The sequence below is a fragment of the Carettochelys insculpta genome, chromosome 3, assembly GCF_033958435.1.
Source record: "Carettochelys insculpta isolate YL-2023 chromosome 3, ASM3395843v1, whole genome shotgun sequence".
Classification (NCBI taxonomy): Eukaryota; Metazoa; Chordata; order Testudines; family Carettochelyidae; genus Carettochelys; species Carettochelys insculpta.
The window spans coordinates 15,766,880-15,786,523 of record NC_134139.1 but is presented as its reverse complement, the minus strand read 5'-3'; the positions used below and the strand labels follow the sequence as shown (position 1 = coordinate 15,786,523).

General features: G+C 44.1%; 1 protein-coding gene across 2 annotated transcripts in view; it reads left to right on the top strand.

Annotated features, from left to right (window-relative positions):
• KIF16B (kinesin family member 16B) overlaps nucleotides 1-15,496 on the top strand; it is a 286,791-nt gene extending 271,295 nt beyond the window's left edge. Inside the window, exons 28-29 of one of the 2 annotated variants that reach the window (XM_074989378.1) lie at nucleotides 14,787-14,916; nucleotides 15,223-15,496. In XM_074989378.1, coding sequence (XP_074845479.1) covers nucleotides 14,787-14,824 — 38 coding nt within the window. In that variant the 3' untranslated portion in view covers nucleotides 14,825-14,916; nucleotides 15,223-15,496. Of the gene's footprint in view, nucleotides 1-13,688; nucleotides 13,815-14,786; nucleotides 14,917-15,222 lie in introns of those variants that run through there. The other variant, XM_074989376.1, reaches the window with a different exon arrangement.
• Nucleotides 15,497-19,644: the final 4,148 nt, after the last annotated feature.

Here is a 19,644-nt window from a genome sequence, read left to right as displayed (position 1 = left end):
TGCTGTAGACTGCCAGATAACAAGGCCAAAAATGATAAAGGCGTACTTTACACTGGGGGATGAAGCATTACAATAAATACACAGATCTCTTCTAATTTCTTCCTTTTAGTTGACTTTCTGGTATCTCATGCACAGTGTCAGCAAAGTAAGTTGGTAGACAGGGTAGCAAAAGAGCAAAATTCCCTCTCTGGCTTTGGCACTCACCTGGCGGTGACCTTGCATGAGTGGGCTCTCCTTTTGGCTGTGGTTTCTCATCTGCAGAATGGGCATGACGACATTTCCCAAGACTTAACTTTGAGATCCAAGCAGCTCAGTATTATCATTCACAATGTGCATACTGTCCCTCCCCTGAACTTACCCCCTCCCTGCTCCTCTTCCTCTATCCCAGAGCTTCCTGAATGCCATGACATCAGCTGTTTACAGTGCTCTAGAAGAACTGGGAGGGTAGGGGAGGATTAGGTTATCAGGGCCAGCTGCAGGCAAGATGTTCAGGGAGCTGGGAGGTAGCGGGAGCTGGAGGTTGGAAATGCTCTGCACCCACTAATTTTTCCCTGTTGGTGCTCCAGCCCCAGTGCACCCCTGATGTTGGTGCCTATGAAGCAGCTGAATATCTTCTCACCACTTACTTCCAAACAGAGAACTCTGGTGTTTCTTATTGTTTAGGCATATTAAAGTTGCATAATCTGGCTATTGTGTACATATATGGAGATACACAGATACACATCTCACAGAGCTGGAAGGGGCCTCGGGAGGTCATCAAGTCCAGTCCCCTGCCCACTTGTCAGGGCCAAGCAGCATCCCTTTTTTTAAATTTTATTTTATTTTTTAAAATCTATTTTCACCAGATCCCTAAATGTCCCCTCAAGGATTGAGCTCACAACCCTGGGTTTAACAGGCCAATGCTCAAACCATTGAGCGATCCCTCCCCCCTGGAATTTTCTTCTTGAATGGAAAACCAAGAACTGAGTCTTTTATCCTAAGTTCCTGTCTCACACTCAGTTGAAGCTTTCTAATTCAATCTGACAAGTACTTGTAGAGCGGACTGCCATGCCAAACACCCATTGATGTTTTTATGCCGTTCTGAATGGAATGCTAGTTATTGATAATTTTACTGTTGGAGTCTCATGGAGTAAGACAACAGTGTTCCACAGTTACCTTTCCATACATTTTACTTGCCCCTCCTAAACTGCTCAGAGCATGTGGCTGTTTGCAGTTTCAATTTGGAGCAATGCACTGTGTCTGACGCCTCTTTAATAATTGCCAGCACTGGTCCCAAAGCAAGACTGCTTCTTGACTCTAAAATGTCACACTTAACCGTCTGTTCAGTTTCTACCCTGAGGCTTTGCCTAAAGGCTAAGTGTCGAAAAAGGGAGAACATGCAACTACCCATCTGTTTAGGTTCACAAAGCCTTAGGCGATTTGTGCAATCTGACCTTCTGGTTGGGTCTGAGTACTGATCTCATTTTGTTCCCATCAGAATAGTTTGTCATGTGTTTCTCACAAATACATTTAAATAACGTTTAATATCTAGTCTGTCAATGCCTGCAAACAGTCTTTCCCTTCAAAATAAGGTCCTCTCATGCACTGGGTTTGCATCTCACGTTCGTGTGGCCTTTGTTACAAAAGGCGGGGGATGCTCCGGTGGTTGAGACAATTAACTGGGAGTTGAGTCGATGAGTTCAAGCCTTGACTGTGCCAAAGACTTCCTCTATGCCTGCAGGCAAGTCACTGGAGGAAACAAGTTCAAAAGCACTTGAGGCTGAGAGTCACAAGGACCCTTCTGTGCTCCAAAGCCCCAGGGGTGAAGCCACCCGAGACTCAAGTCCAAAATTTAGATATCTCCAAAACCCTGGTCTGCTAGTACCACTAGTGCCACCTCCCTTATAGCCCAGGGCTGAGAATGCTCAGCTGGGGTCCAGTCCCCAGTTCAGAGATGGGCCCACGTTTCCCACCCGTTGAGTAGATGCCCTAGTCCCTGTGCTCCAGGTGCATCTGGGCTGGGGCCCTCAGTCTGTCCCTGAAGCTGTTCAATTTGTATGACAATTTCTCCAATAGAGCACCCCGCACACCATGCTAGGAGGGTGTCTGCCTCTTGGTTCCCCTGAGAAAAATGGCCATTTTTTCTGACAAAACTCTGTAGTGTAGGCATACCCAGTGGACCCATCAGAACACTAATCCTTACTCACTTACCATCTAAGAAAAAGACACAAATCACTGGCCAGGTTTTGACTTGTTTTCACCTTTTGTACTCTGCAGACAATACAATGCAATAATAAATTAAACATTGTGGCCCTTTAATTTAAAGATCCCCGGGCATTTGATAGACATTAATTAAGCACAGTAACTCTATGAGCAGTTAAAATATTATTCTTATTTTGCAGACAAGTAGGCTAAGTTTCAAAGAGGGTTAAGTGGCTTGCCTGCTGACATTCTGCAGTTAAGGGGCAGACCATGAATTAAAATCTAGAGTTGAAACCATAGCCCTGTTGAAATCAGTGACAAAACTCCCATTCACTTCACCACAATTTCACCTCAGGGACCTTCCTCCTTCTCTAACCAAATCTGTAGCCAAAAATTTGAACTAGAGAAATATTTCTCTTTGTCCATAGGTTTGTCTTAACATCCAGAATAATTTTCATATAAACCAGTGACACTGTATAATAGGGAATCTCTCCTGAGACAGTTATTGTACTAATTTTATTTAGATGTTGACTGATAAAATTATACTGGGCATGATTCTTATAGTCAAGAAACCTATTTTTTAATTAAAAATCAGAATGTGAATCAGTAGCATTCTAAAGGAAAAAGCGATATTATTCTGCAAACTACACTGACCTTTTTATATTTTGAGATTTTTAAATGACATAGTAGAGATGAGATTAAAACCTTCCAGTATATTTGTAAATTCCTTTAAAAATTCTTACTGATTTTTACTAATTTCATTTTTAAATAATTGCTTTTGTCTGTTTTTCAGTGTGCCAATAGAAAAAGATACCTGAATGCTTGAGGTCCCAGTAGAATTCGTTAATACATTTTAATGTTTTGGCATCTGATTCAAAGATCTCAAATCTTGGTAATAACGAGCCTTGAGAGCTAAACAAATAAAAATATGCCATTATTTTTAGCATCAGGGGAGGTTAAGATGCAAGGTATATTTTGGCAATACTTTAATTTAATAATTATATTTGTCAGCTTTTACTAGTGGCACACAGAAAAACAAACTGAATGCTTGAGGTCCTAGTTGAGTTTGTTAATACATTTTTAATGTTTTGGCATCTGAAAGTTTTTCAACGAGTAATGTCACTGTGTTCTCACTGTAGTTTGCATCTGCTGCCATGGAATTGTCAATTTCTGAAAATACAGCTGGGGATTTGTTCAAAATTTTAATATTGAGACACTGAAGATTAAAACAAAGTTTTCAATTTCTCTAGGAGGAAGCACAATTTGGGCTCTAAAAGATGCTGGTGGGGCCAGCTCCTGCAAAGATGTCAACAGAGTGACTTGAGCTGCATATAGATAAGGGCATGTTTGTTTTCACAGGATTAAGATCAAATCAAGGATCAAGTGTAATTGCAGTTCTATCCAGAATGCCATCCTGTAATCTTACATTTTTAAATCCATTTGGTAGAAACTGGCTCTCTTAAGGAATCATAGCTCAGATCCACAGGGATAGGAAAGAATGAGGGAGCTGACAGCATATTTTACGTCAAAGATTTTATGTCAAAGCACCAGAGAGGTTTCAAAGTCCTTCATTGGAGAGAAAGGAAACAGACCAATGCTGCCACACTCTCAGTAGACATCAGACTTACCACTTTGGGAATGGGTGCAAAAACAGACATTATGTTTTCAGTTTTTTAATCCAAACTTTTTTTCTTATTATATATTTAACTAAACAAAACCATACGACAGGACTCTGCCAGCTCTATTGTTTTTATGGGACTTTTGCCCCAGCAGCATTTTGGGTCCTCGGAAAGGGTAATGGGTTAGAATTACTGTCCTAGCATCCCCTTGTGCCTGCAGATGGGCTGGAAAGGTTTTGTCATCTGTAGAGCCGCTTCCTAGCCCTGCAATGGCTTTCCCCGGCTCTGAACTTCTGAGTTTCTGTGTAAGTATTCTATGTCTGGCCTCTGGCCGAGTCCCATGACTTCAGTTGCCTTCCACAGGTAACAGTCCCAAATGAAGTCCAAACAAATCTAAATAATAATCTGTCCAGGGCTTAAAACAGGAGCTGGGACTCAACCAATTTTTTTACATTCATAGCTGATGTAGCAAGCCCAGAGGAGCCAGGACTATGAACTGCCAAGATGAGGCTTGGCCTAGATTAAGCACTGATCCTCACCCTGTGGGACAGCAGTCATCTTCTACTTTTGGGTCACCTGATCCCAGCCCCAGCAGAGTTTCCTGCATGTTGTTTTCTTCTAGCAAGTTTTCTTCACCACTTCTTTTCCCTTGGGAGTCTCGCTGCTTCCCTTTACAAACCCTATATCTTGACTCCCTCTCACAGGATCCTACGTTGTTCTCCTCCACTTTCTGTAAGTCTTACTTCAGATGTCTAGTCTGCAGGATTTCAGAGCGTTATCATTCCTTGCTCTTGGATCCTCTTCCCCAGGTTGCTCATAGCTCTCAGATGAGTAATCCTGACTTGGATACCCCTCTGTAGGGGTGAGACATCATAATTAAACAAAAGCCACCCCCCTTTCCCGCCCCCCATCCTATGTACCTGATTTGTCAGTTTCCATTTCATTTTTTTGTTTGTATCTCTCTGTTGTATAGTCATCGTGCCAATTCACTTTCAGCATTATTTCCAATCTGGCACTATCTCCAGATCTGAAGAAATGGGTCTGCCTTACAAAAGCTCATCACCTAATATTAATTATTTTGTTAGTTTTTGAAGTGCTACAGGACTGGTTTTTTGTTTTGTTAGGATACAGACTAACGCAGCTGCTTCTCTGTGACTATCCATCACAATTAAGTCCCATTTCATCCAGGTGGGATCACTAATGATCATTAATTTCCTAGATAACCAGCGAGGCTGAAGGACAGCTGAGTCAAGTCACAGATCTCACCTTGCCTTAAAGAGCCAGCCAGACAGGGTGCCAGTGCCACTATAACAGCAAAAAATTGTTTTCCATTTGGAATCTGGGGCTCAACACAGGCAGGTACCAGCTCTTCTGGCAGATGATTGTACTTAAACAAAGCTCCCCTTGCAATAATAATAATTAATAATTAATAATAATATAATATTCCTCCCCTGCCCACCCCAGCCTTGTGCAAAGCTCAGCACTCTGCTCAACCTGCCTGCTCCTTCACAGATTACCAGAACAAGCCGTTTCCCCATGCAGACTGCAGTGACAGGATGCATGCATGGTCACTTAGAATGGAGCTGTCTAGAGTGGACTGAAGAAAAGTACTTTTACAACCAATAATCACACAGACATTGCAGATCTGACCCTGATGGTTCTGATGTATCCCTTCAAGTGAAAGCATGTACCTATCTGTGCACACACAGACCAAGCTTTACCTTGCCCTTTACCAAGCTATCAAAGGGTAGCATAGTTAATAGCCAGTTGCGATGCCTCACAGCAAGACAACAGAGGCCTTTCTGGAGCAGACCAGGCGGTTGGGTTTCTCAGAGGGGTTGGTCTTTGCTCTTCTCTCTTCTGTTGTGTGCACAAGGCAGGGCAGCTCTTGCCTCATCACGCTGGTTTCATCGTGTAGCTAGGGTGGCAGGTATGGAGGGCTCTTTATTGCCCATTGCCTGTGCCAGATAAGATTTGGGGTAAGCCAAGGTTCCCAGTAAGACCTTGCAAGGGTGATGAGGAGTCAAAATTTCAAGGGAAGTGGAGCGAGCTAATGACTAAGGGCAGGTCTACACTAGACCTGAAAGTCGATCCTAGATACAATTGTGTAGCTGGAATTGACTTCTGTAGTATTAACTTATCTGGGTGTCCCCACTAAGGGAGGTCGACGGGAGAAACTCTCCCATCAGCATGCCTTGCTCCTTGTACAGGGATCGGCTGTCCAGCCCTGATAGATCGATTTCACAAGTCACCACGAGATATGCGAAATCGAACCCCAGAAGATTGACCCTGACCACCTCGATCTCCCGGTAAGTGTAGATGTACCTTGAGAAAAAGGAGGAGGGGGAAAATGGCAGAAAAAAGGGGACCTGGCATAGACTAGAAGGCATGAATGTTGAGGGGCTGGAAGCCTTGAAAGGACTAGGTGGTAGGGAAGAGAAAGAGCAGACAGGAGAGCAATGTAAAAAGAGACACAGTAATGCTCAGACTTGGGATTTGGCCATAGACGGTGAGAGCTGATCCATGCTCGCATATGAAAAAAAGGAGGTGAAGAGTAATGAAGCAGGAGGCTGTGTTGGGGAAAATAACTATATCTGTACAAAACTCCAAATGATATTTCCCACACCCTTTATAAGACCCTGATAACATCAAACTCCTTCATATTTCCTCCCTCAGTTAAGCAAGCCAGTACTCTCAGTTTCTGCTGTGCAAGAAATCCCAACATCCTGAAATTTGGTTTTGATCTGCTTTAGGCCAAAACTAATTTAAAAAAACTTGTCTGAGCTGGCGATTTCATAAATTTTTCATTTAGGAAACATTGACACAGAGTAAAAATCCAGATCAAAGCAAAACTCAAGCCCCTGCCTTGGAGACTACTGAGTGAAATAGACACACTGCTAGTCGGTTTCACCATTGCTCACCATTGAATTTCATTAAAAGCATCTCAGGATTCATAAGTCAGCATTTGCCAATGAAATGGTGTTTCACTGGAAAGTTTCCAAGTAGCACTACCCTGGTCTGGAAAGTTCGTGTGTGTTGACAGCAACTTTATATGGTGAGGAGCCGGGCACAACAGAAAAGGTCCCACTTCTTCTGGAGAGGCTGCAGATTACAATAAATACACATTCTACACAGTTCTGAAAGGTACAGTCCCATTAAGCTTTGCTTTGTGTCCTTTTGTGACTGAACGTATTGTCTGTGTGAGCACCATTATTGAGGTATCAACAAACATGATGGGTTGTCACGCCTCCCATTCCAGCACCATACCCTTGCAGCATTTTTTAAATTCAGTCAAGAAGGGGACTTTTCATGTTGGTGTTAAAAACTGGAGGGTGACAGCCACCTTTTGCCTCACTCCACAGCTCATCACACCAGAACCTCATTATATTTTGGGGATTTTTCCTCAGAACGACTCAATCAGTAGGCTGCCGAAGCAATGTCAAATCTCCTTAAACCTTAGTCCCGTAACCACTGACTGGACTGTCACATCCTCATTTATAACTGGGAACTCTGCCTTAGCTAAGGCTCTTGATACTCATGTATGATCATTGCCTCGCCCATCTGTTGGGCTGGATGGCATTATGCCTGCTTAGAGTAGCATGCCAATTTAATTGAGGCATAAATGCCATCCCAAAACGAGTTTGGATGAGCAAGCAGAATATGCTGCTAGTAGCATGCCTGCTATAATCAGGCACTTTCTTTGTGACCTAGTGGTACTAAAGAAACCTTTCCACCTGCCTGCACCTGCTCACAAAATGCAGGAATTGCAGGTATTACATGGCTGCTGACAATACATGTTTCCTGGAGGCACATGTGATGGTTTTGGGCACTACTTAGACTGTCAAAACATAAGACATCCCCGTATGATGCGTTAATTACATTCATAAGGTCAGTTTTTAATCATATGCCATTACAGCTGCTTCATTTGTTCATGCAAATGGCCAATTTGCATACACATTTTGGGTATTTGCATGTCTGCCTGGTCAGTCAAGTGCCTTGCTGATCATCTGTATATGCAAACATTCAATTTATGTGTAAGAATTAAACTTATATCTAAACTGGCATCCACATCAGCACCAATTAAATTGCCTAATTTTAACAGCCTAGTGTTTTATTTATGTACCATGTATTATGGCTGGTAATTTTTTTAAGAATCAGAACTATATTTTATTAGAAAATTAAACTTTCGACCAAATGAAATTTCTTGCAAGAAGGTTTCATTGTTCCACAGAAAATTTTGCCTTTCTGCCAAAGGCAAATACCGCCCCCCGCCCGCCCCCACCCGCCTCACACATGAAAACCAAAAAGGCTTTTTTATTGACAAATGCTGTCCTGATGCCTCCTGGAAGTTTTAGTTCATGTATTAATACAATAATACAGCATGGGAGGTACAGTTTGGCCAGGGACTCCACACCTTAGCGAGGAGGTGAACGCAGGCCTGCCCATGGAGGGAGCAGTAGGGACAGTTGCCCTTTGGAGCAGTGATTTGAAGGAGCCCAGGGTTCTTGGCAATAGGCGGTGCTACTGTGACAGTGGCAGTGGCTGGAGCCCTGGGCCCTTTAAATCTCTGGTGGAGTGCCATGGTGTGTGTTTCAGATACTCTGAGTGTGTGTGTGGGTAGCAGGGGAGGTGCTCAGGGCCTCAGTGGCTGGCGCCTTGTGCTTTGGGTGGCCTGGGGGCTGGCTGCCCCTGTCCCCACCCCTTCCACCCGAGGCCCCCCCCCTTCCAGGAGTGCGGAGCCAACCTCTCTTCTTCCATGCACCACCTTTGATATACAGACTTCAAAATACCTTTACATGGGCACATGTACACCTTGATGCCCCCACAGTGGCATAATAAGTAAACTTTAATCATGAGAATGAATCATTAATAATTAAATAATAATAAGTAAATAAACTCCAGAACAGTACGTGCCCATGTAGCTGGTGATGGCCAAAACTGCTTAACGGAGATTAACCACAATATATGGGATCCAGTAGTCCTCTGCCAGTGGCGTTACAGGGGCATAAAATGGAAATAACGTAGTGGTGAACAAGATCCATAGACACTGTGTCTGAGGCTGTCAAAGCCTCAGCCAACCAGAGTGAAGAGCTTTAAGACCTTTGACTGGAAGACAAAATAGAAGCGTAAAGTATTATTTGTACTGTCTTATGAACCAACTTTTACCCTAATTGCCATAGACAGATACAGCAGCATTTTACTGTACTCCTCAGAACTGTACCAGAGTCAATGGGGAAAGAAAGGGCTCTAAGGTATCTCTGAGTTTTACAGTCAGGCACATATGTGGGGTGGGGTATGTGTGAGGAGTGCACTTCCCCACGCCTCAAAGGGCCATGTGCAGGGCAATCCTGGTGGAGGAAGGCCCGGGACACCTCCCCATGCTGCATGTCCTGCCGTTTCTCTGCTCCGTCCCCATCCTGACCCCTGGCCCCCTCCCAGACCAGCCTGGCTGGGGATTACCTCAGGCAGGTGGCAGATGGCAGTGGCAACTGTAGGGCTCAGAGGTTGCCTTTCCACAGCCTTCCCGGCCCCCACTTGCTGGGTCTGCCTCTTCTGCTGAGCCCTGCTTCTCCGAGAGGGGCATGTGTGGGTGGTATAATGTATAGCAAATGCAGTAGGGTGTGTAAATGTGTACAGATGAAGAGGCTTGCTGGGTAACTTGGGATGTGTAGTATCCCTTATAGCAGTCCTCTGGGTTTGAGTCTGATGAAATCAACAAAGCGTTGCTGTTTGAAATAAAGGAACCTGTGTGATGAAACCCAACTATTTTGGAACACAGAGCACTGGTGGAAGTGTTCTCCCAAGGTTCCCAAGAAGCCAAGAGGAAAAGGTCTCTGAGGAAATCCCAGCATTCCTTAGAAGTCTTGTGGTGATAGGCAATCTAGATGCAAAGAGACCGACAGAAGCTGGCCCTACCCACCTTGGCCTTTGAAAAAGGAGTCAGTGGGGATTCACCTCTGAACATTTGCTTTAATGTTTTCCTACCTTATGAACCATTTTGAACTCATTTAGAATTTTAGTGCTGAGTATATTTTAAACTAGAACTGGGTTCAGAGAAGTTAAAATCCGTTTGCCTGTCTGACGCCCTGGAATCCCCGACAACCTGAGATTTCCAATTCCTTGGCTGGATGCAAATTCTTGTTTTCAGTGAATGGATTTTTCTTTCTATGTATGGATGGGACTTCTCCCTGCTCCCATCATTCAATCTTTAAATTATTCTCCTGCTCTTGCAGGCTGTTGTATTGACAGCCCTGGAGACTGAAGTCTTCTGTGTCCTACCTGGACAGGCAAAGCATGAGCATCCACAGTACTCACTTCCCCCGGTTGCCTGATAATGAGTTTCAAGCCTGGAGTGCAGCTAGTGCCTTGTGTTGCAAAGGGCTAGAGTGGGGGATTTTTACCTCTGCTTTCAATCACTTCAGCGAGAGCAGGGTTAGCCAGCCTTCAATCCTTTTGACAAATGCTTCTCAGAATACACAGGGCTCACTGAATGGTCTATCGTATGTAGCAAAATGAAAGGATATTTCATGAATCAGATGCCCTATGAAGGCCATATTTTCTGACAGGGATCAACATGGCTCATTTCTTACACACAAATGGATTGGGGTAAAGGAAAAGTAGTGAAAATCTATTCTGTGCAGCTATCCCAATACACAATGGTGGCGTCACCTCAGTTCTGATCTGCACGTGCTTCTCTGAACTGAGCATTGGGCCTCAGTTACGCCTAAGAGGGTGGTTGATTTTGTGATACCATCTAGTCCAACACAAGGTACAGACTGAAATAAAAACAGTGTTCCCTGTATGCTGAGTAATTGGGCAGCTGCCCAGGAGAGGTTCAGGTGCTGCCAAGCTGATTAGCAGAGTGCCCACCTGTGGCTGGCAGCCTGTGTTTCTATTGGTGGTGCACATCTGCACATGCCTTGATGCACATAAAATTTATTTCACCCATTGATGGAGAAAATCACATTAGAGGGAACGCTGGATAAAACCACTGGAAAAATTGTAATCTGTCGGTGAGCTAAGCAGAGCAAACACTGTTCTTCAAAAATGAACTGCCAGTACATTAACCTCCTTGCAACTTCCCTCATTCCTGCCCAGCTATTTGCTTTCACTTCACCTTTCTGTTCTTCCACATTTAATTTTTCTGTGTTTTGTGATCCTCATTTCCACACAATTTCCTTGTCTATTGGCCTGTGAACATTACGCAGATGAATCTAGCATCTTTATTGGTGCTGAGGACCTGGTCTTCTATGCATCTATGTGTTGACCATTTTTAACTCTCCCCCTCACAGTCATGCTGACTGCGTCTAGCACCATTATATATTTGGCCTAAGATGTAAGTCTGCCAAAGCTGTTTGTTATTCTCAGTTTTTCTGACACTGATATGCAGTCATAAGGAGATAAAACTGCTGCATGGATGGTGTGAGATATTCTCCAGGAGTCAAACTACTCCGCCCTGTAGAGGGCTTGATGGTTCATGACAGCATACTGGGGTGCATTAATCAAAGGGAGGGATTATTCCCCTTTATTTGGCACTTATGAAGCTACATCTGGAGTATTGCATCTAATTCTACCCCCAACCACTGCCCCCTTACAAAAAGGACGTGCATGCACTGGAAAGAGTCCAGAGGAGGGTGACAAAAATTATTAGGGGCTGGAGAACACGACTTATGAGGAGAGGCTGAGCAATTTGGGCTTATTTGGTCTACAGAAGAGAAGAGTGAGGGGGTGAGTTGATATTAGCTTTCAACTACCTGAAGGAGGGTTTGAAAAATGATGGAGAGAGGCTGCTCTCAGTAGTGACAGAAGGCAAAATGAGGAACAATCAAGTTGTGGTGGAGGAGGTCTAGGCTGGATATCAGGAAAAACTATTTCATTAGGAGGGAAGCGAAGCTCTGGAATGGGTTGCCTAGGGAGGAGGTAGGCTCTCCTTCCATGGAGGTTGTAAGTCCTGGCTCGACAAAGCCCTGGCTGGGATAATTTAGTTAGGATTGGTCCTGCTTTCAGCAGGGGGATGGACTTGATGACCACCTGAGGTCTCTGCCAATCCCATGGTTCTAAGGCCACTCTCTTTCAAAGGTTCGGGGTGCCCATGCTATACACCACATAAGGCAATGGTTATCTGCACTGAGAAAAATGCAAGTACTGGAATTCACAAAATGACCTTTTCACCTGAGATTTCTCACACTTTACAGACATTAGTTACTTAGATTGTTAGGTGTCCTTGATGCAGAGACCATTTTTTGCTCTACACAAATCTCTTCTATTCCTCTTACATGGTCGGCATATCTGTTCATACATGAGTTGAAAACAGATTTATAACTGAATTGGTCAGCTCTGGTCCCATCACACCTCCATGTTTTCATTTCATCTTGTTCAAACCTTTCTCCTTTGACAGATTTTACCACACAATATTTTTGGCTTCCAGTGAGACTGAAACCAAAGCAGTATCCTGCAGGAGGTAGTCACATATCGAGCCGCTAAGACCCCCAGCTCAGAGACCGGTGCTGTTCTCCCTGGACTCACTGGTGCTTCTCTTATCAGGAAGCAAGAAAACAATGTTGTCCGTTTGGAACACCCACAGAGTGCAGTACTACATGCAAGTTGGGAGTGAGTGGAAGGTCATGTTATGATATCCCAGTAGATCACTTAAGTCAATACAGACAAATTTTCTGAACTGTTTAAGTGCACCATTTCAAGTGTGTGTGCTTCCCAAGTAAAATTTTCAGTACCTTATTGAACATATGTCATAAGGTATCTCTGTGTATGGCACTGGATAACAGCCAAAGAGAGATTCCAAATGTGTGGCAAACCATCAATAATTCACTGCACGAACAAGAGAGGCAGAGATAAGCTCCTGCTTCATGTATTCCTCTGAAAAACAACTTTACCTCCAATAGTCACAGAGAGGGAGCTGTGCTAGTCTAAACACTATCAAAACAAAAAGTCAAGTAGGGGTCTGTCCCACGAAAGCTCACCTAATAAACTATTTTGCTAGTCTTTAAATTGCTACTTGACTGCTTTTTTTTAACCTCCAATAATTTAACTTCCATAACAACTAACCTGCTTGCATTCCTCAAATATAAATGCTCAGTCTTGGTTACACTTGGCACAAAGAATTGGGAGTTTGCCACATCGCGTTTTCAGAAAAAGAGCTTTTTTCCTTTCACCGTTGACAATCATGCTCGGAGCTACAAATGTACTTTGCATTGGAGCAGAATTCCTGTTAAGTGCACACCTCACTAAAACCTTTAAGCTGCAAGCATGCAGTTGTCTAAGGAATGCATACTTCTGGGAGTCCTCTGATTACAAAATTGTTATAATCAATGTGACTTCCCATTGTGTAGAGTATATTGTACCAATCTCCTAAAAAGCGCAGCAAAATATTTCCTTATGGCTTTAACAATTGCACAGGCATCTTTAAAACTTCCTGGGCCGAATTCTCTGATAAATTCTCTATCAGCTACTGAAGCTCCATTGACTTAACTGGTGCTGTACCACTTTATGATAGCAAAGAATTTGGCCCCATAATTCCAATCTGTCCACATGCCAGCTTGCTCATCAGCACTTTGTACTTAAGTGTAAACCTTTTTTATCATTTCAAAAGGGGCACATGCTGACCGCTGGTGATGTGGCCATGATCTCTGTAGTCTGAGCACTTGGATGGCCGCCCAGGAGAAATTCAGGTGCTGCCCAGCTGATTAGCAAAGTGCCCACAACCACCCACAGTGGGAAGCGTGTATTTCTATTGGTGGTGCACATCCACACATGCCTTGGTGCACATAACAAAATTTATTTCTCCCAGAATTGGAAAAAGTAGAGAGCACACCGCTGGTCAGTCTGAATTCTAGGCCTTTCTTAATAGCAGGGTGTGCTTCCCTTTTTCAGATTGTGCAGCAATACACTCCACTCCAGTGGCCATCTCTGCTGTTACACTCCCTTCCCACTGAATTGTCTTCACCACCCTCCCTCATCCCTTTCCAGGGCTCAGCAGATGCTCTCCCTCCAGCCCAGGTTTGCTGTCTATTATATTTTTATTTCATAATGTGGAGACTTACACCGTTGTAGCCCGACCTACATTGGAGAGAAGTGAGAGAAGGCTCAGATGTTGAGTACTTAAGGAAACTATGGAACACAGGTTATTAAGATTCACACGTTTCCTCTCAACTCTGGTTCCCTCCCTACTTTCAGTGAATCAGGCATTTTGTTTGTTTGTACCCTTCTGTCTTTTTACTTCCTTCTACCCATTCTACTACCTCCTTAAACAATGGGGCTGGGAAGCGGGTAATGGAGATGGACAAAGCACCATCAATCATGGTCATTCTGTTTGGCCATGGCAACAAGTTTCACAGTCGCTGGCCAACTTCAGAAGAAACTCAGTCCCCACTCTTGCGGTTCAACATGTCTAGAGTTCCCAAGGAATGCATCTGTTAGGAGACATCATTGCTTCAAAAAGAGAGCAATTAGATTAGATTAGATCAAGGGTGAGAAAACTTCTTACGCCAGGCCCCACTTTTTGTCCCTACAATTAACAGGGACCCCCCCAACCTGTCTAATGTAATCCAAACCGATGGAAAGTTTGGTCATGGTCATATGGAAAAAACCCCTTTTGGTGTGTATAAGAAAATAAGTCTGTAGAATGTAAAAAACTTGATTAATTGGTATGTAAATGTGAATATACAGACATAAAAACAGGATCATATTTAATGAGATGGATGAGCCTGAAACCCAGCCACTGATCATGCTGCACCCCCTTATGAAATGTCGTGCCCCCCACTTTGCTCAGCCCTGAACTAGATGAGATGAGATTGAATCAACTGATGGAGGGCTAGAGAGCTAGTTGGATGGGGAGGCGGGATGAAAGGCAGTCATCTCCCCACCGTTATTTCCTTCCTCATCTAACATCCTGTTTCTGTGCCCCTTCTTCCTCCTATGTACATATTCATTAGCCACCAATGAAAACCAGGTCTGATTGTGTTTTGGCAGGCCAAGTCCAGCCATGGAACCTGGACCATATGGGATGATTGAATGGCATGAAACATCCAAACTACAGCTTGAATCAGGCACTGTGGCACCATAACCAGACCAATGGTTTCGTTCAGCTCAACAGATCAAGGTATTTCAAATCAGGTCAAACAAATTTGAAACAAAGCATTTGGTTTAGAGTTTCTTGATGGAAGCCTGAAAAAATTTTGGCAAATTCATATTTGTCCTGTGGAAAAAAATCAATTTTGCTAAAAATTGCATTGTGCCTGCCCCCCTGCCCCAAACAAAACAACAAAAAACAAAGAAACTCATAAAAATTCTCAACCAACTCTAGTATTTTCTAGGCCTTTCTGGGTTTTAAACAAAAAACAAATGTCATGTCATTGCGAAAAGAGATCCCATTCATTTAATTAGAATTTTGTATTTTTCCCCACAGAGTTTCGTATCTGGAGGGGCTTTGGAGAAGACAGAGGAGGAGGCATGAGTTCACAGTTGCTATTTTGTTCTAGTGGTTTAATTTAAGCAGTAGTGAAAAGCTCAAATCAAATTTAATTTGTACAAGTGTCAGCGGTGGAGACAGACCTGAAGGAAAACATTCCTTTCTACATTGCCAACTTCACTGGGGATTTTCCTTCTTTGCTCCAAGCTAGTCTTTTTATAACTGTTCCTCCAGTTTTAAACCTATAAGGACCTAGACTGAAAGGAATGTATTAAAAATCTTGGCAGTCTGCTGCACGTCATTAAACTTCATGTTTTGTTGTAATGTATTTTACTAATTTGTTTATGATGTGTTTGATTTAATCGTTCAGACGCCCACTGCCAAAAGCAATAGGAAAAGGCTAAAAAATTCCAGCTCTTTGACTTGTGTAATAATCTAATTTAGCCTTTCCTGTATGGGAAGTTTACATGAACAGTACTACAATCTGTAACAGCATCACTCAGACAATAACTGAGTTCCCCCTCAAACCATGCTAACATATCACAGAACTTCAAGGAGGTCAAACATTAATCACTAGGAATAGCATTCCTGGGTCCGATAACGATGTGTGTTTGTGCTTAAGGCCTGGTTTGCACACAAAAGTCACACTAGTTAAGCTGATATTTTAAAATCTTTTTTGTGAAATCAGTGCAACCCTCCACATGGAAACACATGAGTTGGTTTACACCTGGTTTATATCAGTTGAGCTTAATTTGGTTATTGGACTTGTGCATGTAGCTAAAGCCTTAGAATACATTACAATGGTCGTCCTTTTAAAAGTCAGCATTTGCTTGGACAGAACCATTTCAGAGGCGTCATTTGAGGATGGAAGAAGGATTCCAATGTCAGGCCTTTTAAAAAAGGTTACCAATACAGTTGGTGAATACAGCAAGATATTTTCTTTTCCCTTAAATGAAAAGTGAATTTTCTTCACCTATACACATGCCCGTTTTAACCCTGCTGAACAAGCCAGTCTGGCAAGGAGTAAGCACCACCTCTCAGATACAGAGGAATTTGAAATTTGTCATCAAAAATATTGGTGCTAGATATCTTATTTTTTAAACTGAGTTGCAAGTTCTACAATGAAAGTAAAATTTGAACAGCGTTTATAGAGGGCTAATGCAGAATTCCTAGGTATTTATTGGTTAATCAGTTGCTTTAGATAAACATCTATAGCATCTTCTAAAGGTTGAGTCTCTCCAGGCTGGCATTACTAAGCCAGATGTCCACTTGTCATGGGTGTAGCCAAGTTTCCCATGGTCCCATAAAGCGACCCCAGCAGCTGCACGGCTGTGAGTCACTGGAGCGTGGAGCCCAGTCAGCAGTCCCAGCTGTCAATTAACGTGCACTAAGGCCTGCGATTAATGTGTTAATTTTTTAACACGTTAATTCTGCCCTCCATTGATTGCCGGCATTAACGCACATTAATTGACAGCCCTAGTCTGGACTTCTACATTAATTGCTTCCACAAACATGCACAGGCTGACACTGTGAACAAACATCACATGACATATAACTTCAGCCATGCAGAATGGAGTGCTATCCATAGCCTCAAAAACAACTCTGACATTGTAATCAAAAAGGCTGAGAAAGGGGGTGCTGTAGTCATCATGAATAGGTAAGATTACGAACAGGAGGCTGCCAGGCAACTCACCAACACGTCATTCTACAGACCTCTTTCCTCTGATCCCAGTGATGAATACCAAACGAAATGCTACCATCTGCTCAAGAAGCTCCCGGCTAGAGATCGAGACCAATTGTACGCAGAACCCCAGAACCCCAGTCAGGAGTATTCTATCTGCTACCCAAGATCCATAACCTGGAAACCTTGGACATCCCATCATCACAGGCACTGGCACTCTCACAGCAGGATTATTGTTATGTTGATTTTCTCCCCAGACCCCATGCTACCAACACTCCTAACTATCTCTGAGACACTACTAACTCCCTGGGGAAGCGACAGAACCTCAGTGATCTTCCTGAAAACAACATCCCGGTCACTGCAGAGGTAGAAGCTCTTTACACCGATACTCCACATGAGGATGAATTACAAGCTGTCAGGAGCACCATCTGGCACATCTGTTGGTTGTGCTATGTGACTTTGTCCTAACCCACAACTGTTTCCCATTTGGGAATAATTTTTGCCTTCAGTTTAGTGGCACTGCTATGGGCACCTGCGTGGCCACACAATATACCAACATTTTTGTGGCTGATCTAGACTGTTTCCTCAACTCTCTTTCCCTAGCACCCCCCCTCCGTCCACTTATGCTGCATTGATGACATCATCATCATATGGACCCACAGGAAGGAGACCTTTGAAGAATTTACAGAGATTTCAACAATTTCCTCCCCACTATCAACCACAGCTGGACCAGTTTGTGCAAGAGATCCACTTCCTAAACACTACAGTACAAATCAATGATGGTCACACAAACACCACCCTATATTGGAAAGCCACAGAGAGTTTGTCTCCTAACACCAGCCTCCTTTAATGCAATTAAACTCCTTTAATGCCATTCACTATTTACATTGTACAACATTCTGCCCCACCACTGTGTCTGGAAAAATATCCCACTGGTTTCCTCTCAGCCCTTTCTCTTAACCCTCCATTCACAATGGCCCATCAAGAAATGAGTCATGACATTAGTTCTATCAGTCACTTTATCAATTACAGGCAGAGTGAACTTGGGGAAAAAAAACAGTTTGGGTGTGTCTACGCTAGCCAGCTACTTCGAAGTAGCTGGCACAATGTCAAAATAGCATGTGTCGCGTCTACACGCGCCGTGTGCTATTTCGACGTTGAAATCAACGTTAGGGGGGTGAGACGTCAAAATCGCTATTCCCATCCAAAGATGGGAATAGCGCCCTACTTTGATGGTCAACGTCGAAGTAGGGCAGGTGTAGACGATCTGCGTCCCGCTACTTCGAAATAGCGGGGTCCTCCATGGCAGGCATCAGCTGAGGGGTTGAGAGACGCTCTGTCCAGCCCCTGCGGGGCTCTATGGTCACCATGTGCAGCAGCCCTGAGCCCAGGGCTTCTTGCTGCTGCTCCTGCAGCTGGGGATCCATACTGCATGCACAGGGTCTGCAACTGGTTGTCGGCTCTGTGGATCTTGTGCTGTGCAGGGCGAGTGTGTCTGGGAGGGGCCCTTTAAGGGAGCGGCTTGGGGCTTTGCTGGCCCCTTATTTCGATGGGGGCACATGTGTGTGTGGATGCTTCGCATTTCCTTCCGGGACGGCTCCTTTTGACATTCTCCAACGCTACTTCGACGTGGAACGTCGACAGCACCAGCCCTGGAGGACGTGTAGACGATACGCATCGAAGTAGCCTATTTTGATGTCCTTACTTTGAAATAGGCTGCTTTGACGTAGTGTGCTAGTGAAGACGTAGCCTTTATGTGGAAGCAAAAATAACAAAAACCGTTAAAGGCAAAGGCAGAAAAGCACACAGATAAATAACTATCCAGGCAAAGTTGAGCCAGCGAGTGTCTGTGTCACCTTCCAAGCTCAAAATGGACATCAAGTGCAAATTGCCCATTGGGGTGTCTTTTATTTCCCTTCCTGCTTGATGGCTCTTTACTGCTGAAATGCAAGTTAAGCAGAGCTCATATTCCTTTGTTTGAGACAGACATGTTTGCCAACAGCATTTGTTACCTTAACACCATACAGTGGAATCTTGTAATATCACACACAATGTTGCCAAACACATTTTGTCAAGACTATAATGACAGGCACATAATGTGCTTTCAAATAATGCTACACAAGGCGCTTTGGACAAAGATGGTTACTCTAGTTCAGAGTTTCTTACACTATGGGTGCATCTACACTTTCCCCTTATTTCAAAATGAATTTCAAAAGAGGCTGCAGAGCACCTACATGCCCAACAGCCTCTTTCGAAATTGTTTTTGGTGAAAAGGGGCCTGAATTTCGAAACCGCTCTTCCCATCCAGGATTGGGAAGAGCGGCCCCTTTCAAATCAAATTTTGAAATAGTGCACGTGTAGATGCTCTGGGCCTGCAATTTCAAAATTGCGGTTCTGCCATGGTGGTGGCTCCAGGGAGCATGGAGATGCACTAGCAAGCCCCAGCGGGGCTCTGTGGTCCCTGGGCCAGCCCCTTAAATCCGCACGGCTCCGGAAACCCCATGCAGGAAGCTGAGAGCATGCCCAGGGCTAGAGAAGCATGAGCTCTGCCCGTCACATGCTCCAGCAGCTGGACAGACGTGCCACACAGGACATCAGCTGGATGGCGAGCCCCCAACACTCCGGGGCACCCCAGGAGGCCCCGTCTTCCCTGCCTGAGGGGTCGCCTGAGGCCAGTCAGGTCCAGAAAAGGAGGGGCCCCTCCTGGAGAGAGGTGGAGGTAAAAGACCTCCTTGGCC